The sequence below is a fragment of the Mercenaria mercenaria genome, chromosome 3 (assembly GCF_021730395.1).
Source record: "Mercenaria mercenaria strain notata chromosome 3, MADL_Memer_1, whole genome shotgun sequence".
In the NCBI taxonomy this organism is placed as follows: Eukaryota; Metazoa; Mollusca; class Bivalvia; order Venerida; family Veneridae; genus Mercenaria; species Mercenaria mercenaria.
This window is the reverse complement of record NC_069363.1, coordinates 79,059,440-79,083,785: the sequence shown is the minus strand read 5'-3', so window position 1 is coordinate 79,083,785 and position 24,346 is coordinate 79,059,440. Positions and strand designations below refer to the sequence as shown.

Here is a 24,346-nt window from a genome sequence, read left to right as displayed (position 1 = left end):
CCAGTACTGGTTTTTCCAGGAAGCGGACTCGAGAGTGGTTATAATAAGCTTAAAGCTTTCATTACAATCGAGCTAAAACAAATGAGTATAAACTAAAAATGTATGTTGTATGTATGTTGGTGTCAAGGGTTTTTCACTGCTGTGCGCCATCCGAAGGCATGTCTCAGGGCTGTAATGTCCACCATCTGACTTTGTGTTCACGCGGGCACGAGCACATAATTCTGGGTTGCAATAAATCTATCAGAAATCGGGTCATAAAGGTATAGTCCTATAAAACCAAAAATGTTATTTCTATAACTACTTCGAATAAAAAAAGTCAACAGTCGATTATCTGCCTTTTTACATGCTTTACAATATCGGAAATAAGAAATATTTTCTTTTGGATGCCTCTCCAGTACATGCCTGACTGCTTCGAAGGAAGAAATAAATGTTGTGTGGCAGTATTTACATCTCACAACAGAATCCTGAAAAAGAAAAATTATCATCCTAAATCTGTAACACATTCAGAATTAGCACCCCACAACTGTAACATTTTATAAAACTGCGAAAAATTAGACCTACAGTATTTTTCCTACATCATATTACAAGTGAATGCATGAAGGGGGTTTTTGTTTACGCAAGTGAGCATAAAATAGGGTTGAAATATCCTTTAATCAAATTCTTTTTAATAATTTTCTATCAAAGTTTCGAATTTTGTCATAAAACGCTTGATAGACATGAGATAAATCTTTACCATTTCTTTGCCAGACAAAACACAGAAAGCGATTATTATCCTCCGAATGCTGTAACGTTATCCAGGAATGCTGTAACGTTAGCATCCTAAATCTGTAACAGGATATCCTCCACAACCGAGTCTCGTGTAACAGTTCCTCCCCCGTGATTATTGTACATTGTACAGCATGGCCAAATCCCTAATCAAGGCTAATTACAGTTATCAGCTTGCTAGAAAACAGCTGAGATATTAAATTGATAACAATTGATTTTTGGTTGCAAACTTAATCTGAATCGGTCTGATCATTATGACATCCTTTGATATATTTCAGCACCTTGTTATTTATTATTGTTACAACAACAATACATTGTATAAGCATTGTAAACCACTATGTGGCTTGGCTTATTTATACACTTAACACTTATACACTAAAACATGTTAAAGTACAGAAATGCAGTGGGCTGAGTGCTGCAATTTACTATTTTCTCGTAATATGCGATGAAATTTTTTGTTTTACTTTAAAACTTCTGTCAGTGTATCAGTTACTGTTTAAAATGTAAAAGGTTCATTATGAACAAAGATAAAAAAAATGATCTAATTATGTTTATAAAACCTTTTTATTGCAAGGTACTAAATATCACTGATTACATATGTATTTCCCAATAAAAGGCAGTATTTCCTGGGAATTCCCAGTAAAAGGCAGTATTTCCCGGGAATTCCAAGTAAAAGGCAGTATTTTCAGGGAATTCCCAGTATTTCCCACCGTCCTGTCTTTTATGAGTATTTCCCGCTTTTTAGCTCACCTGTCACATCGTGACAAGGTGAGCTTTTGTGATCATGCAGCGTCTGTTGTCCGTGCGTGCGTCCGTCCGTGCGTAAACTTTTCCTTGTGACATCTCTAGAGGTCACATTTTTTGTGGGATCTTTATGAAAGTTGGTCAGAATGTTCATCTTGATGATATCTAGGTCAAGTTTGAAACTGGGTCACGTACCTTCAAAAACTAGGTCAGTAGGTCTAAAAATAGAAAAACCTTGTGACCTTTCTAGAGGCCATATATTTCACAAGATGTTCATGAAAATTGGTCAGAATATTCACCTTGATGATATCTAGGTCAAGTTTGAAACTGGGTCACGTGCCGTCAAAAACTAGGTCAGTAGGTCTAAAAATAGAAAAACCTTGTGACCTCTCTAGAGGCCATATATTTCACAAGATCTTCATGAAAATTGGTCAGAACGCTCAACTTGATGATATCTAGGTCAAGTTCGAAACTGGGTCACATGCCATCAAAAACTAGGTCAGTAGGTCAAATAATAGAAAAACCTTGTGACCTCCCTAAAGGCCATATTTTTCATGGGATCTGTATGAAAGTTGGTCTGAATGTTCATCTCGATGATATCTAGGTCAGGTTCGGAACTGGGTCACATGCCATCAAAAACTAGGTCAGTAGGTCTAAAAATAGAAAAACCTTGTGACCTCTCTAGAGGCCATATATTTCATGAGATCTTCATGAAAATTGGTCAGAATTTTCGCCTTGATGATATCTAGGTCAAGTTCGAAAGTGGGTCCCGTGCCTTCAAAAACTAGGTCAGTAGGTCAAATAATAGAAAAACCTTGGGACCTCTCTGGAGGCTATATTTTTCATGGGATCTGTATGAAAGTTGGTCTGAATGTTCATCTTGATGATATCTAGGTCAAGTTCGAAAGTGGGTCATGTGCCATCAAAAACTAGGTCAGTAGGTCAAATAATAGAAAAACCTTGTGACCTCTCTAAAGGCCATATTTTTTATGGAATCTGTATGAAAATTGGTCTGAATGTTTATCTTGATGATATCTAGGTCAAGTTCGAAACAGGGTCATGTGCGGTCAAAAACTAGGTCAGTAGGTCTAAAAATAGAAAAACCTTGTGACATCTCTAGAGGCCATATTTTTGAATGGATCTTCATGAAAATTGGTCAGAATGTTCATCTTGATGATATCTAGGTCAACTTTGAAAGTGGGTCACGTGCCTTCAAAAAGTAGGTCAGTAGGTCAAATAATGAAAAAATGTTGTGACCTTTCTAGAGGCCATATTTTTCATGGGATCTGTATGAAAGTTGGTCTGAATGTTTATCAACTGGGTCATGTGGGAAGAGGTGAGCGATTCAGGACCATCATGGTCCTCTTGTTTGTCAACCTTGCACTCATTTGTCCTTACTAGTGTTCCTGGATCCTGTACCAGTTCTGACCAGTTCTGACTTTTTCTGTGTAAGGGACTGACATCTTTTCCTCGATTAACTGACAGTTTCGCCTTAAGAGTTAGCAACTGACACTTTCTCTTTGAGTAATTTTGAATTAAACAGATAGCTTCTCCCTGAGTAACAGTAACTGACAACTTCTCCTCTAGCAACTGAAAATTTCCCTTTGAGTATTGTAAACTTTTCCTCAAGTAACTGATAACCTCCTCAAGTAACTGATAACTTCTTGAGTAACTGAATTAAACTGAAAAATCCTCCCTGATTAACCGTCAACTGCTCCTTGAGAATCTCACAACTTCTCAAGTAGCTGTCAACATTTCTCAGATGTGATGGACTTCTGACAACACACCGTCACCTGATAGAATGTCACCAAAAACTTACACGACAGCCAATTATGTTACTAGTAATTTCACAGTTCACTGTCTTATGCTAGAAACTCTACATAAAGAGGAAATGAAATTATAATTATTCAGGTTACAAACTGTTGTTTTTCAGATTGTTGTTTCTAGAGAATGGTTTACGGGCATTGTTGATTTCTGACCTTGATGGTGAAGATCAGTCCACCGTTGAAGATGAGAATCAGTCTGACTCCGAGGAGGAGTCAGTCGGGTCTGATAAATCTGGTATGTATTTATAGCTGTTGGCTACATTGAGAACAGTTCTGATGTTTTAGGTTTAAAAAATTTGAGTTAAAAATTGATGTACTTTATTTCTTTTCTTGAAGTGTATCCACTAAATTAAATCATAATGTTTACGTCATCAGATATTTTAGCATGATCAAATTTTGTAATATTTAATAACAGTTTAACTGCTTACTGTTTAATCTTCATGCTCTTTAAAATCATACTAGTTTTCGTTCAATAGAGCTTATATTTTTGTAAAATATTCAAACACCCCTAAATCACAAATACTTCTGATTTGACAGTATACTGTAGCAACATTTTTTAACTTTTTTTATGATACACTTTATCCCGAACTAATTCACACTAGTTCAAAAACTAAGAAAATGGAAATTTTGGGTTTATTATAGCAGAAACACTGTAGATTTTTAAAATCACCATTTACTAAAATTTGAAATGATTTTTTTGTTTGTGTATTTGCAGAGGATGAGGGCAGTGATATGGAAGTTGATGACATGTCAGATACTGAAAATGAACTTGGGCAAGAAAAAAAGGTTTGTTTAAAACATAGGGCAACTGTTAAAATATTTTAACACTGAACAAAAGGGGGACCTCTACAGCCGTGTGGTTAAGATCGCTGACTTTGAATCACTTGATCTTTCTTTGTTCAAAACGTCCGTTGGGGTATAAAATTCTTTCATGTGAGCTGGCTTACAGGGTCAGTGGTTCTACCAGGGTGTTGGTTCCTACCTGATACACTGCCCAGACCAGAGGGGAACCAGGGTTCTTACTCCATCATCAAAAGCTGCAAAGTCACCATAATTATGACCTTTAATGTTGTCAGTGTGATAACGTTGAACCCAGCAGAAACAAAAACAAAAAAAACTTACAAAGGCTTAACCAAATTTGCAAGAAACAATTAAGAATGACAAATTTCAATTTGCATAGGGCAGTAAAAAATTATATAACAAGTAATATTTGTCAGATGAAGACTGTTTGACATCTATGTCAATATCTTTTCAGTCAGCAGCAGCTCTATGTATTGGTGTTGGAAGTTTCTGTGACCCGAATGATATCCCTGGATTTGCCCACTTCTTGGAACATAGTAAGATTATTTTTGTTTGACATGTTATGTATCAGAGACTCAATGCAATACAGTCAGTCAGAATATATACGAGGGGTGTTCGGAAAGTTTCGGTAGAAGTGCCATAACATTCCTATTTTTTAATATTTTTGCACATTTTAAACATACATAGCTCCATATACCTTCTACTCATTCTCAGAAGCAAATTCACAAAATTAAAAATAATACGCTTAATATTATTACCATAGCAACGTTAGGTAAACATAAACAGAGCAACTAAATGTATAAATAATTGCAGAAAGTCTATGTCTTAATGTTGGACACAATACACATGCCAAATTTTCTCAAAATATTCCCCAGGGTACTTCACACACTTCTGGTGTCTGTGAACCCAAGATTTAAAGCAGCTGTTGAAGTTTTCTGTTGGTATTCTCCAGATACACTCCCGAACAAGCATTGAATAAGAATTTTACGGCACCTGTCCCAAAACTTTCCAAACACCCCTCATATGTACATTTCGTATTAACTAAGTCTTTTTTTAAAATTATATGGCTAAACACTGTATATATAATAATAACATTGTCTTATTTTGAAATTTCTGTGTTATAATAAACCCTGTACAAGTTTCCACCTTCTAATAGAGGTTGAAATTTTACATTTAAAGTTCATCATGTTCCTTTCACTAAGCATGGAGTCATTTGGAACAGTGGATTTCTTTAGAAAAAAAATGTTGTCAGTTCCTGTAAGAAGAAATTGACTTTTGAAAGTGGAATGTTGAAGTTAAAGAAAATGTGTAGTAAGATATTTTTTTGACATTTTCAGTGGTATTTATGGGAAGTGAGAAATATCCTACGGAAAATGCCCTTGATGACTATCTGTCAAAACATGGAGGATATACAAATGCATGGACAGATCATGAGAGGGTAACATTTCATTTCAAATTTGATGTAAAGTCAGAGAAGGGTAACATTTGATGTAAAGTCAGAGAAGGGTAACATTTGATGTAAAATCACGAGAGGGTAACATCTGGTATAAACCACATGAAAGTCAAATTTAATGAAAAGTCTAATGAAGAAAATGTTTGTTGAAAAAAGTCACAAAATGGTAACATTTAAAATGACACACTGACTTAAATTTTGGCTACTCTTGTGCTTGATACTAAAATGTATTATTCAGTCCTCCCGTGTTTATGTTTCGCATAGTACAAGGATAAAATTTCAGCTTGTTCTCTAATTTCCAAGTTCAAAAACATTTTCTACTGTAACTCATTTGACTTTATGCCTTTATGGTATTTTTACATAAATAAAAAAATCCTTAAATTTGACTGAAAATAATGTAGTAGTATTTGTATTTAGTGTTAAGGGTTTATTTACAGACTTGCTTCTATTTTGAAGTAGAGAGGAATGCTTTCCATAAATCTCTGGACAAGTTTGCTCAGTTCTTTGTTGCACCATTGTTGCTACAGGACAGTGTGGACAGGGAGATTGAAGCTGTTGATAGTGGTGAGATAGTGTTCACTTGCACTTTTTTATACGCCCGAAGGGACGTATTATGTTATGACACTGGTGTCCGTCCGTCCGTCTGTCCGTTAGCAATTTCGTGTTCGCTCTGTAACTCTTGAACCCCCTTGAAGGATTTCAAGGAAACTTTACACAAATGTTCACCACACCGAGACGATGTGCAGAGCGCATGTTTTGGATATCTCGCTTCAAGGTCAAGGTCACACTTAGGAGTCAAAGGTCATATCAGTTTGTTTCGTGTCCGCTCTGTTACTCTTGAACCCCTTGAAGGATTTCAAAGAAACTTGACACAAATGTTCACCACACCAAGACGACGTGCAGAGCGCATGTTCCGGATGACTTGCTTGAAGGTCAAGGTCACATTTAGGGGTCAAAAGTCATGTCAGTTTGTTTCGTGTCCGCTCTGTAACTCTTTAACTGCTGGAAGGATTTCAAAGAAACTTGGCAGAAATGTTCACCACATTGTAACGATGTGCAGAGCGCATGTTCCGGATGACTGGCTTCAAGGTCAAGGTCACACTTAAGGGTCAAAGGTCATATATGACTTTGCTTTATGTATATTGCTCTGCATTGCAGTGCTCTTGGTTTTATTTGGCAGATCTCTTTTTTGTACTTACAATAATTTTTTTTTTGAATTACTTCCCTTTTATGTTACTATAAATAGCTTATTTTGAAACTTTTTTATTATTGACCGTAGGGAAAAACCGAGACCACTTTCCTGTGGTACAACATGGATGGTACCTCCAATTTTAAGGTGTATTTTTACATACCTGTACCTGATAAGGATTTTTTTGTAGACTTTGAATATTTTTTGTACTTACAATAATTTTTTTTTTTAATTACTTCCCTTTTATGTTACTATAAATAGCTTATTTTGAAACTTTTTTATTATTGGCCGTAGGGAAAAACCGAGACCACATTCCTGTGGTACAACATGGATGGTACTTCCAATTTTAAGGTGTATTTTTACATACCTGTACCTGATAAGGATTTTTTTTGTAGACTTTGAATATTTTTTATGTGGACTTAGATTTGTTTTTTGAAGTTTTCCTTTTGTTGTTCCAGTCCTTTGGGGCTACAACAGTCAAGTTCTTAAAATTTTGCTCCCATCCTATGATGTAAGCCTTCGGGCGTATATTGCCCCGCTTGGCGGCGCTCTTGTTTACCAATAGGTTTGGCTCAGAACCAGTTGTGTAATTTTAAATAGGTAAAACCAAACCCCTTTCTTTGTATTGTAGAATTGCTGTGTTATTACATCCTCATATAGAAAGTATATTAGGACTATTTTGGAGACACCCATGTCCATACAGTCTGTACAGCCATCATTCCAGTCGTAATTTATGTCTGCGCCATATCTTAATTGCTTGGAAGATTTTCATAAAACTAACATCAAATATTACCCTCACCAAGGTGACATGTAGACCCCAAAGCACAGGTCATTCGGTCCAAGGTCAAGATCATACTTGGGAGGCCAAAGGTCTAATAGGTTAACTTCATGTGTGCTCCATATCTTCTAAACGGCTTGAAAGTCTTTCATAAAAAAAGCATCAAATCTGAACCTCATCAAGAGGACATGCAGAGTGGACTACTCGGGTCACTAGGTCCAAAGTCAAGGTCACAGTTGTAGGTCAGTGGTCAATTAGCTAACATTGGTGCCTGTGCCGTATCTTCTAAACCACTTGGAAGATTTTTTTTATAAAATTAGCATCAATTATTTACCTTTTGAAGATGATGTGCAGAGTGCACAACCCTGATACTATGTCATAGTTACACTTGGAAGTCAAAAGAAAAATTTTGTGGCCACTCCATATTGTATAAAGCGTTTAAAATAATTTCATAAAACAAGCATCAATTGTTTACCTCATCAAGATACCAGTATTGTGCAACGCATATGAACTTGGTTGCTAAGTTCAAGGTCAAGGTCACAATTGGACAAAGTTTTATTGAACTTAAATTTGGAAGGATTTTCATAAAACTAACAACATTTGTTAAGCTCATCAAGACGTGTTGCAGAGAGTATTACTCAGGTCACTAGGTCCAAGGTCAAGGTCACACTTGAAGCTCAAAGGTTATGATCGCAACATTTTACATTCCTGTATAAAAATGGCAACTGGGGTATAAATCACCTTCAGTGTTAGCTCTAGTTTGTATTTATTTGGATATGTTGCAAGATCAGTGATGTGATAAGTTTTTACCAAAAAACACTTTCAAGTTATAAACCATTTTTAGGGACTTCTTTGAACCCAAAAAATGTTGAACAGTTGCTTTAACACACATTCTCCTGTCAGTGTAAAATATAGTAAACCGTGTAGGGAAATATTTACATTTATCTTCTATCATTTATCAGTTATCTTCTGTTGTTTTACAGAGTTTCAGGAGCGTGTTGCCAGTGACAGTGACAGACTTAATCATATCTTGGTTTCAACAGCTAAACAGGGAAACCCCATGTCCAAATTCCTGTTAGGTAAATACAGTTAATCCATTCTTGTTTATCACAAGAGGCAGTCAGTGTGTATCTGTATTCCGGTACAGTCAGTGTGTATCTGTATTCCTGTACAGTCGGTGTGTATCTGTATTCCTGTACAGTCAGTGTGTATCTGTATTCCTGTATGTTCAAGTAGTTGTGACAAATTTATTGTAAGTAGTTTTAGAAACCCATAATTTTCCCTTTAATATTTTCAATTTAATAGTTTTTCAATGTTTTTTTTTCTTTATAAAAGGCTTTTTCGGTTTATGAGAATGGCAAGCACTAGACTTGAAAGCAATTTAAATGACAACTTATGTAGCTAGTTACTGGTAAACTGTGTCAATTTATCTTCGTTTGAAAACTAGAATGGGTTTTCTGCTTAAAAATTGCTATATTTTGTAGTGAGAGCCAGTACAAACGAGTGAAACCCCATTAGCTCTAACCTCTTAACGGTCAAAATTCTTTTAGACCATTTTATATTGACAAGAATTATATATATAAGATGTAACAAAATAGCCACTTTAACTAAAACTACAAAATTTCATGCTCACAGAATTTAATATTTTTACAGTAATTGTGTGGTTGGGAAGGGTACATGGATTTGACCTTTTAGATGTGTAAAAACATTTTAATATAGAAAGAATGTGTAATCTACAGAAAGACATAATTATTTTTAACATTTTTCCACCCACAGGAAATTTAAAAAGTTTAAGGACAACACCAACAGAAAAAGGAATAGATATATACGGGCAACTGAGAGATTTCTTCAACAGATATTATACGGCCCAGTATATGACACTAGCAGTACATTCTAAACGTATGTTATGAATTATTTGTACAGTATTTAATATGTCTTACATGTTAGAAAATAATTTTTGTACAAGTCCTTTGTCAAGTGAACATGTACCAGGTCAAAGGTTATAAAAGAAGCATCAAATTTAAAGTGAACTGATTGGATGTTGCTTTGGCACATATGGGAAATTGACCAATGGCAAAGATCCTTTCTTAGACTAGTCTCCATGCTAATTAATATGACTTGACACTTGAACATCACACTTGTTTTTATTCTTATCCCAAATTACTAATGGATGGTATGAAAAAATTACAAAAAGTGTAGATACTTCCTTTGATTTAGGTTAACTGACTGTTATATACATTGAAATTATTTGCAAAGAATTTATAGTTTTCATCTCTTGTATGCTGCCATAATTAAGTCTTGTAACTGCTACATGACACAGTGCCAGAGTGAATTATAGAAAACGATTTTTCCTTCCAGACAAATCGTTGAAAAACAAAATCTGAAAAGGATGCTATAATACATCAATGAAACCGAAATAAACTGGTTCAATAAATAATTCCATTAATGTTACAGTAAGAGAGTATTACTTCAAATTTAGATTCTGTATTTTACAGATAGTCTTGACACACTGGAAACTTGGGTAAAAGAAAGCTTCAGCAATATACATAACAAGTAAGTAACATTTAAATAGTCATCTGTATCAAGCAGGTACATGTACTTACCTTAAGTAGCAGGCCCGCTGTACATCAACGTTTTAAGTCTGAAACTAAGAGTTTGAAATCCTTGAATTACTGTTTGCCCTAAATGTGTAAATCTTAATGTATATCTGTGAAAACTGGCATGAATATAGTATATACTACAACAAAGAGCTGTGAAAATTTCAGCTAAAGAGCTACATTAGAAAGGAGGCTACTGCAATTTGAATTTTTTTGTGATTCAGACAAAAGTCTTAAATTTAGATAAAGAATTTAGATGATTATGGGCCCTGGTAGGCAATTTTCCGGTATTGTCAGTTTTTGTACAAATTTCCACCAGACTTTTGTAGCCACATTATATCACTCCTTTGACTGGCTGCTCAATAGATGTTTGCCTGTGATTTATCTACAGTATTTATTGTTTAAAATTAAAAAAGTATTTTAATTTGTTTAGACTTTCATGTGTTTGTTGCTATAATCAAAAAGAAAAAAGCAGTATCAGTTAGCAGTCTTGACAGGTAATATGTGGTAAAATGAGGTTCTGTGTTGGGCACCCAGTAAATATTTGATAAAAAAATGAAGAAATTAAGTTTAATTTTATAATTATCATATTCATTAAGTTTATGCATCCAGATTTTATGTCAGTTCCATTAAAAATTAGTAATTTACACATCCATTGTTGGTAATGGAGAATAAAACAATAAAAACAAGGTTGTTTGTATAAATCGAGGGATTAGAGCCAGAAGGCCATACTTACATATAAATAGATAACTTGATACCTTCTGACAACCTCTTGAGTATTTATGTTAAAGCATGACTTTCAGTGTACCAGTTATAAATACATGTATACAGAAGTACCTTAAATGTGTATGGCATTGTACATTATATGTCTGCTTTAGAAAAAATTTCTTCTTTTCTTTATAGCAAAGAAGCACCAGTATCTTTTCACAAGTTCAAAGAGCCGTTTGATACTGCAGAATTTAGAAAATTATATAAAGGTAAAGCATGTTAATATATTTTCGTTGTAACTGAGTTGGCATGGCAGATGATTTATTTAGGTTTGAACCCTAAAGTTGACATTGGAGTGGCTGACACCTTTTATAGACCAGCTTCCAATTGATTTCTTTAGAACTTGATGTATTTATGTAAAGTAATAGGTTTTAAAAAGAATTGACAAATTATTTACGTATCAGTTACCACTTGCATTCATATGAATGGGGAGGGGGGGAGCAGGTATGCACTTTTTTTCAAAAGTTGTCTCTTGTTCTTACATGTTTTATTGTTTGTTTCAGTTGTGCCTATAGAAAAAACCCACAAACTGTATGTAACCTGGTCACTGCCACCCCAGCAGAGGTTGTATAGGTGAGTAGTGATAGGTTGTAATGATACCTGTTCCCTGTGTACATTTAAATGTGAGCAACATCTTGATACTGGCATACCTTTAGAAGTATTTTCCCGAACGATCAGCTTCATTTGCAGTATTGTTAGGGGACACCAATATCCGATCTACCCAGGCTCAGCAACCCTATAGGTCTGTTTCTACATACATTTATACACTTCGAGCAAGATTTTAAAGAAAAGCTTAATGTGTGATAATCCAGCTGGCTGACTGAAGTTTGGTGGTTCTACGTAGGTGCTCGCCAGTGATGAAATAATGCGCGGAGATGCACCTGGGGTCTTCCTAGATGCCATCAAAGCTGGAAAGTCCCCATATTACCTTTAATTGTGTCGGTGTGATGTTAAACCCAACAAAACAAACAAACAAAATATGTGATAAAGATTTTTAGGGTACAGCAGAATTATGATAATTATCTGGGAATATTGCTGTCTGTGTTTGTCAGGAATAAGCTAATATTTAGTTTAGAACAAAGACATTTCTAAAAAGTATCTCTATCTTTTATAGGGTAAAGCCGATTGAGTACATATCAAACTTATTGAACCATGAAGGGGAAGGAAGTATATATTCTTATCTTAAGAAAAGGTATTCTTTTACACTAGAATTTGTGAAGGTATTTTCTTTTAATGAAAAGGAAATGTAGATGCTATTGATTAAGAAAGTAGAAACAGATTATGAAGAGAAAATCAAGGTTGAATAGTAAACATGAAAAATATATTGAAGTAGTGCTTTTTTTGTTCTGAATAAATGACATGTGTTGGCTAAATGTTATATGGTACTAGAGGCAATAGCAGACATTGCTGAATTATATGAAACAAGTAAAACAAGATTTTGGTGCTTTTGCCACAATATTTGAAATGAGAATATGATAAATCTTGTCAATAGTCAGACTACAACAACACTCTTGACTCCTTTTTATATGCTCAAAGGGAGCGTATTATGTTATGACGCTATTGTCCATCCATTAGCAATATCGTGTCTACTGTGTAACATTTGAACCCCTTGAAGGATTTCGAAGAAACTTGATGCAAGTGTTCATCACATCAAGACGACTTGCAGAGCGCATATTTTGGATGGCTCGCTTCAAGGTCAATGTCACACTTAGGGGTCAAAGGTCGTGACTTATTTAATGTCTGATCTGCAACTTTTGAACTGTTTGAAGGATTTTGAAGAAACTTGGCGCAAATAATCACCACGTCGAGACGACATGCAGAGCGCATGTTTTGGATGGCTCCCTTTAAGGTCAAGGTCACACTTAGGGGTCAAAGCTCATTATAATGACTTTGTTCTATGTCCACTCTGTAACTATTGAACTGCATGAAGGATTTTAAAGAAAATCGAAACAAATGTTCATCACATCGAGATGGTTTGCAGAGCCCATGTTTCGGATGGCTCGCTTCAAGGTCAAGGTCACACTTAGGGGTCAAAGGTCATGTGACTTATTTAGTGTCCGCCTATATTAGTCATGACATATATTATCACAATATTAAACTATAACCAGTGTTTACTAAGCAACATCATCTGGTCCCAGTTAACCTAATTAACAAAGATATCGTCAGGCATATATTGCTCCACATTGCGGTGCTCTTGTTATAGCATGTAGTCAATTGAGCAATTTTAGCTCATGTAACAGTAATGTGTGAGAGTGATACTGGTGCAATGTGTAAACCATTTGTCACAAAGGTAGGAAAAATGAGCAAAAATTCAATATTGTCCTTAAGTTTTGGAGTCTAGAAAATTGTCAACAATCATGTGTAGCATAAATATACATATCTGTAGACTAGTTTCATAATTTGAAGATTTTTTTTTTGTTCATATGTTCAAAGTGTGAGTGAGCCTTTTCAAATCTGCCAGTTATTGTTTAGAATGTGGGCTGTAGAGTTACTTGGAGGTAACACAGGTGAAGGGTATGATATGAACACAACTTGGACTGGACTGGATATCTGTGTGACGCTGACAGATGATGGACTCAAACATTGGAGTGAGGTAAATAAAAAAATTCCTTGTATTAAGTTCAGCAACAATTTTATTAGTTCACCAATTAGTATATCAAATGGCAAAGTTAAACATTGTTCACTCACAATCTCAAGGGGTCGAGCAGGATTTTAAACCTTACCCTGCTAAATTTCTATAATGAATTTGTCCATCTTTCAATTTGGACAGTACCATTAACTGTTAAAAGGGGTCTTTACCAAAAAAAATACGGACTGAATGGCATACAGTGCAAATCTTGATCAGACTGCACAGATGTGCAGGCTGATCATGATCTACACTGGTCGCAAAGGCAGAATCAATTGTGTCCGGCATGATAAGGGTTAAGCAATCTAAACTGAAAATATCTGGAAAACGGAAAGGGAATACATGAATTGCTCATGTCAGCACTTAGGCTTCCCATGTTTTTGTGTCTACCCCAAATTTTTTTGAAGGTGGGCACTTAGATATGCCCTCGTCTTTTCTCCTGTCCGTCTGGATGTGTGTCAGTTTGTCTGAAATTATGTCATGCATTATCTGAAAAATTATTTGCCCTAAAGTCATCAAACCTCATAGGATTGTTAATCAGCATGTGATAATGTGCAGGTTTGTGTTGTATAAGTCTCACAAAAATGTGTGAACTAGGGTCATGAAACCATATAGGAGTATTATTCACCATGCAAGTTTGTGCTTCTGGAGTTTAGTTTAGGATTTCACTCTGGAGGACAAGAGAAATGTTTCTGACTAGCATAATATATCAGATTTTTAAAAGTTTTCTTTCTTATTTGTTTATATTCAGGTTGTCAAGGTGATATTTCAATACATTGACTTGATGAAGAGAGAAGGACCCCAGGAAAGTTTCTATGATGAACTCAAAGTGATAGAAGAAACAAAGTTCAGATGGAAAGAGAAGGTATTGCATAATATAACTACCATATGCAGCGTTTTTTTTCACCAAAATATTCGGCGAAATTCGGCCCCATTCCCCCCTCAAAATAGTATGTTTATTTCCCCTTTCCGATGCCTAAAATTCCCTTCCGAAAATGAAGAAAAATGCCCATCAATTAAATCATAATTCACTAGTTTATTTTATTTATTTTCATATAGAAAACAGTTCACCGCGGTATCTCGCGTTTTGTTTACATCGACACCGGTTGGAGTAACTTCCCTTGATAAATCAGAATCATCGAAGCGCTTTATTATTCTGCACAACAACGCTGTTGAATGTTAGTCTGTAAATGATTTGCATTCTATTTGTTTCGCCGGGTAGTGTTGAGTTTTCCATATTCTAGTCAGTCAGGATTTGATTTTATGCTTTGGGAAGGGACTAGTCCAGTTAACAGTTGCACCAGTCTTTAAAAAAGGTCTCAAATCAAAACCCAGCAACTATCGACCAATCTCTCTGACCTGTATTGCGTCCAAACTCCTTGAGCACATCGTGGTTTCAAATCTTATGTCCTTCTTTGACAAACACAATATTATCAGCCAGTTCCAGCATGGTTTCAGGTCGGGTCATAGTTGCGAAACTCAGCTTATTAATTTTACCCAGGAACTTTATAGTAATTTAGAACAAGGCCAACAAACTGACGTCATCGTAATGGATTTTTCTAAGGCATTTGACAAAGTTGACCGTTTGAGGCTAATTTACAAGTTACAATCCCAAGGTGTTAGTCCCCAAATAACTAATTGGGTCAAATCCTTCCTCTCTAATCGTACCCAGAAGGTCGCAGTTGAAGGTCACCTGTCCAGCGAACTTCCAGTCCTGTCTGGAGTTCCACAGGGGTCTGTCCTTGGGCCTTGCCTTTTCCTTGTATACATTAACGACCTGCCTGACTCCATTCTCGCATACCAGAGGTCTACCGTGGTTCCCCGGATGATTTCGGGATCGGGATTTTGACGAACATCTGATGGATGAGAATGGCCTGACTCAGTCAAATGTAAAACCCGTATGTTTGCAGATGACACCATCGTTTACCTCACTGTCAAATCAAATAATGATAGCATAGCCCTTCAAGAAGATCTCCATAAATTAGAAACATGGGAAAGAGTCTGGCAAATGGAATTTAACCCCGACAAATGTGAAGTCCTTAGAGTAAGTAGGAAGAGAAATCCCTTTATATATCCCTACAGGTTACATAATACAGAGTTAAAGTCCACCTCATCAGCTAAATACCTAGGAGTAACTATCTCCAATGACTTGAACTGGTCACAACACATAGAAAACATAACTTCTAAGGCAACCTCTTCCCTTCGATTTATTCAGAGAAATGTCAAGACAGATAACATAAAGGTCAAAGAAGCTGCATACACCACCTATGTCCGCCCACAGCTAGAATACTGTTCAACTGTGTGGCATCCCTGGCAGAAAACCCTCATCCATAAACTTGAACGAGTCCAAAGGTCAGCAGCTAGGTATGTTATGAATGATTACAACTATACAAGCAGTGTAACTGAAATGTTGAAATCCTTAGAATGGAAAACTCTCCAGTACCGTAGGTTAAACTGTTCATTACTTTTGTTTTACAAAGTAAGGACCCAGACCGTTGCTATTGACCAAGGTTACTTGTCCCCCATTAGAAACCTGAACTACTTGATCCCTTATTCCAGCACTCAATACTTTGCTAACTCTTATTTCCCTAGAACTATCCGTCTCTGGAACTCCCTCCCCACATCAGTCAAAGCTAGCCCCAGCCTCAGTATCTTTACAGAGAGGCTGGCGGCGGTCACTATGTAATTCTTCCATTCTGTCCTATTTTAACTGTAGCATACTGTCCTTTTATCTTTTACTTTTAATACTGTAATATACTAAATTTCTTTAACAACTGTTTCTCTGACAGCGCCGACCAGTCATAATCGGAAATCGATTGTTGGTTGTAACGATGTAGATGTAGATGTGGATGTCCAACGCATACATTGTTTTTTACAGTTTGTTTTTATTGTGACAGGTCAAATGTAACAGTGACTGCAAATGTCAGAATTTGACAGAAAATGAGAAATAAAAAAACAGCCACTCACCGATTTGTTTAAGAAGGGACCTTATGTCTGTTGTAAATTTTGGTAGTCTTATTGATGTCTTATCCTCCACATTTGAAAAATTTATTTGTTTATCTGGTATTGATATGCTATATTGTGTTATATGTCATGTCACATGCTCTTATGGGCCCTGAATTTATCAATAAACTTGAAACTATAGTTTATTTCAACACAAATGAAAATTCCCCTTTTCTTAGTTTTACGTCGTATTTTTCCCCCTCCAAAGGGCACCGACCCCCTTCCCCCAAAACTTAAAAAAATCACTGATATGTTTATTTATCTTCCCAAAGGTGGATATGAGGACTCCATGGGTTTAGATCACTTGAGCCCGAATGTTAAATCGTGCTTTTGTTTCATAACCTGTGGTATTTAGACTGCTGACTTCCAATTTTTGCACTATATGTATATATCATGCCACTATGTTGACCTAACATTTTGTCACTTAATATGCATCACAACTCTACTCTTAACATTGTATTGAAATTCACAATACTTTTCCGCCATTCCCCCCTTTATCATGCCCAGCAGTATAATGAACATTATTTTAAAAAACAAAACTACAGCAAATTAGCACTGTTCATTCAGGATACATTAATAATCCTGCTGTTTTATACCAATAAATTGACAAAAAATCTTACTGATTCCAAACTGTAGTTGGAATGGTTATGTTTATTTCAGGGTGATCCGGCTGAATATGTAGAAAAACTTGCTGACAATATGCAGCTTTATCCACCTGAAGACTATCTTACAGGACACAAACTCCTGTTCACTTTTGATAAACAGGTACGTCATGTCAGGCTCGTAGGGTGGTAAGCAAGATGCATTTATAGTTTATAGACATAAAAATATGCATGTCAGTATTAAAGACATAGAAGTATCTGCATGTCAATGTTCTGTACATACTAGAATGTGCATTTCAATTTTTATATGCTCGTTTGAAAAACGGGACGTATTATGGGAACGCCCCTGGCGGGCGGGTGGGCAGCATCCATAGACTTTGTCCGGAGAATATCTTCTTCATGCATGGAGGGATTTTGATGAAACTTGGCACAATTGTTCGCCATCATGAGACGAAGTGTCATGTGCAAGAACCAGGTCCCTAGGTCTAAGGTCAAGGTCACACTTAGAGGTCAAAGTTCATATTCAAGAATGACTGTCTGGAGCATATCTTCTTCATGCATGGAGGGATTTTGATGTAACTTTGCACAATTGTTCATCATCATGAGACGGAGTGTCATGCGCAAGAACCAGGTCCCTAGATCTAAGGTCAAAGTCACACTTAGAAGTCAAAGGATACAAGAATGAAAACTTTGTCCGGAGCATTTCTTCTTCATGCATGGAGGGATTTTGATATATCTTGGCACAAATGTTCACCACCACGAAACGGAGTGTCTTCCGCAAGAACCAGGTCCCTAGGTCTAAGGTCAAGATCACACAGAGGCCAAAGGTCAGATACAAGAATGACTTTGTCCGGAGCATTTCTTCTTCATGCATGGAGGGATTTTGATGTAACTTGGCACAAATATACACCATCATGAGACAGAGTGTCATGCGCAGGTCCCTTCACTAGAATTACTTCCCTTTGTTGTTACTATAAATAGCTTATATTGTAACTTTTTCATTACTAGTCGTAGGGAAAAATCAAGACCACTTTTCTGCAGTACAATATGCATGTTACATCCAATTTTGAGGTGTTCTTTGACCTATATCTACCTGGTAAGAAATTTTATGTGGACTTACAATTTTTTTTTTGGATTTTTTTTTTTAAGATTAACTTCCCTTAGTTGTTACTATAAATAACTTATATTGTAACTTTTTTATAATTGACCGTAGGGAAAAACCAAGACCACTTTTCTGTGGTACAACATAGATGTTACTTTCAAATTTTAGGTGTATTTTAAGGTATCTCTATCTGGTAAGGAGTTTTGTTGTGGACTTAGAAAAACAAAAGAATTACAATAATTACTAAACAACCACAAAATTAAAATTCCATGTGCAAATACCGGTGCTATCTGCTAATTTGCAGTGAGGGGGTATATTGTGACATTCTGGCAGTCTTGTTTATGGACATGATAATAATATAATTATGCCTGTCAATGTTTAAGACATAACTATATGTATATGGTATAGAAAATGTGTATGTCTGTTATAGTCATAAAATATTTACATGTTCTTATTGCAGACATAAAATATGTTCATGCTCATATTATACACATACAATTATGTGTGTTCTCATATTAGAGGCATACAGTTGTATTCATCCACATGCTAATAATCTAAAATTATTTGCATACATTTTAATATTAAATCAAAAACTATAGGCAGTTGTTAATGTTAAAGACATAAAAATATATACATATCAGTATTATGTCACATAGAAATAACTACTTGTCAGTGTTATAGGCAAAGAAGATGGTCATGTTGGCATAAGAATATCATTTTATGCAAAAATATGTGTGTGTCAAAGTTTAACTCATAAAAAATATGTTGATATAAATTTGAAATATAGATATAAAATCATGTCATGTGAATATTGTAGAAATAGCTGTTGTTTACATATTTAGTATTTGTGCATTTTTACAGGCAATAAATGATTGTATGGAACATCTAAGAGGAGACAGTTGTAATGTAATGATCACCTCCAATAATTACACTGAGAGTGATTGCCCCTTGAAAGAACACTGGTTTGGTACACATTACTCTGTGGAAGATATCAGTGAAAAACAGTTACAATCCTGGACTGGTAAGAAGTTTTGATAGGCAAAAATGTAAATTAATGTTGAAGTTAAACACAGAGCCTTTGCTTATTGCTGTGTTACAAAAATGAAATTTAAACTTTATTCATCCATTTAAATTTTAAGCGATTTTGACTTAAAAGTTGGTATGTATAGTAAATTTCAGTTGTCTTACCAGTGTAAGAAACAGAAAGTTCAATAAATGCAACATTATGAATTGATTTTAAGGTTTTATATTGTAGATATTGAGGTGAATAGCGAGCTGTTTTTGCCAAAGGAGAACCAGTTTATTGGTAAGGATAGGCATTACGTTATGTAGGTTATACAAATATTTTAGGTCAGTTGTGAAACAAGTTTTGCAACTTGTATAAATCACTCTTGACACCTCATTCCTTGGCAACTTACCGCTTGACATATAAGGTATTACTTTGCAAAATGTGGATTGAAAAGTGTTTCTTTGAATTTCTAAGGCGACAGATGGTAGATATGCACCTTCAACTGCTATGGATTCCTAGTCTGTCGTGAATTAAATAACTATTGAAATATTATACCATTGCACTAATAATTGATTTCATATGATGACATAACTAACCTTCTTTGCCTGCATAATTATCTGCATGTATGTTACAACCTCATTGAGGCTGGTAGACGTAGGGGTAGACACCTTATATATACACATTGAATTGAAAATTTAGCATGATTTCAGACTTGAATTGAGGATGACTGATGACACCCAGTTGTTGTAAGAACTTGCCTACTAATCTTTAAATCTGAGAATTCGAGTCAGTAACAGGATATTATACTCAGAAATTTCTATTTCAGCTACAGATTTTACTCTGAAAGACCTTCCTGCTGATGATATCAAACCGACTCCTCAGCTGGTCTCATCTTCCAGTCAGCATAAACTGTTCTTCAAGAAAGATACTAAGTTCAATGTGCCAAAAGGTAGGCAAGCATGAGAACACATTCAGTAGTAACACGGTGTTGTTGTTGTTTATAAACTGTAAGTTTTTGTATAACAGTATTTTAGTTTCCTTGAAGTCATTGTACCCCCCGACAACAAAGTTGTAAGAGGGGGGTATACTGGTTTCAGGTTGTCTGTCCGTCTGTCTGTCCGTAGACACAGTAGACACAATCTTGTGCGCATCATCTCTCCTCATCCCCTTGACACAATTTAATGAAACTTCACACAAGTGATCAGTAATAGTAGTTGTGCATGGGGCATGTTAGGTTCTTTCAACAACAAAAATTGCAGAGTTATGGGACTTTGTTTCTTGTTAACATACTATGTACATACAGTCTGCATATGCAATCTTGTGCGTGCCTAATCTTCCGAACCCTTGCACACAATTTTATGAAACCTCACACAAGTGATCAGTACCAACCCTAGTTCTGCAAGGTGCATGTTACGTTCTTTTAGATAAATATTCTGCATAGTTATGGGACTTTGTTTTTTGTTACTATACTGTATACATACACTCTATATACATACAGTCCACATAAGTATGCAATCTTGTGTGCGTCAGATTGCAATGTACTGTGTCAGTGCATGTGGGGGGTACATTCATCACCTTTAGTGATAGCTCTAGTTTAATTTTGTTGGCATAAACATTTTTTCAGCCAGTATTGCTGTTTTGTGGGAACAGAAACTAATGTTGCTTACATTGTAAAACAGTTCATTCACATATTGTGAACATTTTTTTCTCGCTCAAAAATCCAGTGGTACAAACTTTTTGCAAGGTATCCTAACATGTTACCAAATATATTGGCTGAAGGGCATAAACTATGGCATTGCTTTTGAAGTATTGGAGAAAATAAACATTCTTCTTGCCTTTTGCCAGTATCTCAATACTTATTTTCACTCACTGTCATTTTCCAGTGTCATATACATTGTAATATATTCTACTTGAAATTTAGTGGAAATGAAGATGTTGAAAAATTCCACCCAACCATTAAATTAAAATGAAACAAAGTAAATAAAGGAATGTTTTCGGTGAAGTTTAAGTTTTGGAGCAACACAATTTCATCATGACTATAATGAGTTTAAAGTATTTCATAGCAGTAAAACCACCTTGATTCTTTGGTTTCAAACCAGTCAATCAAATGACCATTTTTGAGCATGTAGAATATCTTAAATAACCATGTTACCAGTCACATAATATAAGATTTTTTTTAAAGTTAAGTTGTTGTATTTTTTGCAGTTCTTGCAGGATTATAAATGGATTCCCAGGGCTTTGTTCTTTTTATTCCAGGTTACATCTATATGCATTTGAAAAGCCCTGTTGTCTGTGATAACTTGAAAAGGTAGGAAACCTGGACATTTTTGAGTTTTGTAAGATATTATTGCCATATAGGAAGTTGCTGTGGATACATTGTTCTTGCACAATAAACAGGAGTTTCCAGTGTTTTTACCAGTTTCATTGGTGCTAGAAAAATTCATGTTAAACCCCAGGGTGTAACTTTATTTACACTGAGGAGTAAGATGACTCGTGCTGTAAGTAAAATCTGACAAACTGTATTTTTGTTCTTGATTCTAATAGTGACAGATATTCCAATCTGCATCCACAGCCAGTGAAAGATTATTATTATATTGTCCATTAAAAAAAGATGAGGCTAGTTTAAACCAATATTCAGAATTTAGGAACACTGGTTAAGTTAACTACCTGCCATTTCATAAACTGAAATACTGTTGAAAAACTGTGTTACCCTGATCCCCAGCCCCCACTCCCCCACTAAAAAATTAAACAACTTTCAAGCTTGAATGTTAAGAAAACTATGGAATAAGGCTTCCCTGCCCAACACTGGTTCAGATGAGTTTAGATCTCTGGCTCCTTACTGTTGATGATTTAGGCTTGCTGTTAGAGACAAATATTTTTCTAGTGAGAAAATTTTCCAGTTGGTTTGTAGATGGTTTAATGTTGTACTGCCTAGGCAACTGTTCTTAAATTGTGCTCAGTTGTTCACATGGGATCCTCCTATGTCAATAAAACTGAAAGGTTGCCATATAAAATATCTTGTCAATGTGATGCAGCATACCGGTACAATATTTCATGCTAGAGAAGCCCTTTATGAAATTAACTGCTCCAGATCAGCAATCAGGTAGCATTGCAATAGATTGTTATGCAGAGGTATTACAGATATACGTATTAACAGCTATGACTGTACTTTTTTATGTTATCAGCTGTCAAACCTGTATGAAACAGCTAGCAAAGGGAGTGATACAATTTGACTCTTAAAGACAAGTGGCTTATTGAAATTAGAACAAAAAATCTATTTAGAATGTTATCTGAATGACTGCTTAAAGCAAATGATTGCTTAATGCAGGTGACTGCTAAGACAGGTTTTACTGTATTTCATTGTATATTTTGGTTTATGTTATACTTTCAGTTCAGCTCTGTTTGATTTGTTTGTGGCAATTCTCAACCAGAACATCTCGGAACCAACTTATCCTGCCGTCGTAGCTGGATACAAGTAAGTAAGCTACTAGTATCCAATAAACAATGTACACTCACAACTGGCTTAACAAATGAAAATTTCTGCAATTTTTTTTTTGGAAAGAGAGGGGTTGGGGTGGAGGTGGCAAGGGGTGGCTGTTAGTAATTTATTTAATGAAGTGGAGGCCTCTTGTTAAATTCTTCTTGTGTGAATTTCATCCAACTGGCATATGGAAGGTCGATGGTTCTGTCCAGGTGCTCACCCATGATGAAATAATTCACAGAGGTGCACCTGGAGTCTTCATCCACCAATGAATGTTTGGAAAGTTGCCATATGACCTAAAGTTATGACACAGTGTCGTTAAACCAAACAAAAGCAAATTTTACGAAACAATTTCAGTTTGATCCATTACTACTAAGTATGAAAGTTTTGTTTCTCATACTCAAGAACATTACCTTTTCTCTTAGTGCTGCATATATACTACAGTAAATATCAGTTGCATGAGGTTACAAGGGGATGAGTTACACAGAGTTTGTAGAGTTCCAAATACTGAAAATACATGTATATGGAAAGTAGCTGGAGATCAAGAGTTTCATTAAGAGCTGGGTGAGAGAGGGCAGGGATTTCCACCTGCTATAGTGGTCTGCAGCCACAGCTACTCCTGTAGCAAATAAAAGTTTCATATAGACCCTGCCGCCCCGACTTTGCAGCTTTCACCTTTTATTTCAGTAAGTAATGAAGCCCTTGGGACATAACATGTATTGATGCTGTAGTGAGTGGTGTTTCACTGTATGTGACTTCATATAGATATCACATGCATTTTGATCATGTTATAAGAAATTGTGAACTCAAGAAATATAACATTACCTGAGGTTGACAAGTTTTTCAAGGGTTCACAGAATCTGCTTACATACTAAATGCCTGCCAGAGGTACAAAGGTTTTGAAGTATATTTGTAGAAAAGAAAGAAAAATATCTTAAGAATATAATTTAGTTATTGTCTAAAAAGATTGTTTACACTTGAAAAGTGTTTGCTAAAACTGTAAAAAAAAAAAACGCCTTGTTTATAGCATCTTTATCAGAAGAAGATAAAAGAATACTATTTTGTTCTCTTTTGCTTGCAGAATTGGATGTAGCTGTGATCCTACCCAGACTGGTTTGGTGGTGGAAGTGGATGGGTTTAACCATAAAATACAGGTATGTGAAGAAGTTGTACTCATGAGATAAAATATTTGTACTGGAGTTGTTTCAGTGGGAGCAGCACCAGGGATCTTTCTACACTTTTTGAACTTGAAAGTCGCTGTAGGACTTAGATGGTTTTGGCATGATTTGAAAACCAACAAAACAAGACTAAATAGGTCTGTTCAGAGATTAATTATAACATATATTTTATTGAGAATTTCTGTCCATGAAATTTCTTTATTCTTGGTGGAAGGGGTTTAGGGTCTATGTACACAATTTAACTATTATATCCTTACAGGAGGTGGTGCTGTTAACTATGTTACAGGCAGTTCTACTACTAACTTGACCTTTCAGGAGGTGCTTCTGTTAACTTTATCTTTCAGGAGGTGCTACTGCTAACTTTATCTTTCAGGAGGTGCTGCTGCTAGTTTTATCTTTCAGGAGGTGCTACTGCTAACTTTAT

General features: G+C 35.6%; 1 protein-coding gene across 1 annotated transcript in view; it reads left to right on the top strand.

Moving 5' to 3' along the window:
* Positions 1 to 24,346, top strand: part of LOC123524304 (nardilysin-like) — a 47,426-nt gene that overhangs the window by 11,301 nt on the left and 11,779 nt on the right. The window contains exons 3-22 of the mRNA XM_045302398.2: positions 3,443 to 3,570; positions 4,051 to 4,121; positions 4,591 to 4,672; positions 5,474 to 5,574; positions 6,027 to 6,153; positions 8,540 to 8,635; positions 9,333 to 9,455; positions 10,052 to 10,109; positions 11,057 to 11,130; positions 11,425 to 11,494; positions 12,036 to 12,113; positions 13,394 to 13,514; positions 14,299 to 14,412; positions 17,211 to 17,315; positions 19,116 to 19,275; positions 19,510 to 19,560; positions 20,090 to 20,212; positions 21,520 to 21,571; positions 22,655 to 22,738; positions 23,826 to 23,898. Coding sequence (XP_045158333.2) covers positions 3,443 to 3,570; positions 4,051 to 4,121; positions 4,591 to 4,672; positions 5,474 to 5,574; positions 6,027 to 6,153; positions 8,540 to 8,635; positions 9,333 to 9,455; positions 10,052 to 10,109; positions 11,057 to 11,130; positions 11,425 to 11,494; positions 12,036 to 12,113; positions 13,394 to 13,514; positions 14,299 to 14,412; positions 17,211 to 17,315; positions 19,116 to 19,275; positions 19,510 to 19,560; positions 20,090 to 20,212; positions 21,520 to 21,571; positions 22,655 to 22,738; positions 23,826 to 23,898 — 1,891 coding nt within the window. The remainder of the gene's footprint in view (positions 1 to 3,442; positions 3,571 to 4,050; positions 4,122 to 4,590; positions 4,673 to 5,473; positions 5,575 to 6,026; positions 6,154 to 8,539; positions 8,636 to 9,332; positions 9,456 to 10,051; positions 10,110 to 11,056; positions 11,131 to 11,424; positions 11,495 to 12,035; positions 12,114 to 13,393; positions 13,515 to 14,298; positions 14,413 to 17,210; positions 17,316 to 19,115; positions 19,276 to 19,509; positions 19,561 to 20,089; positions 20,213 to 21,519; positions 21,572 to 22,654; positions 22,739 to 23,825; positions 23,899 to 24,346) is intronic.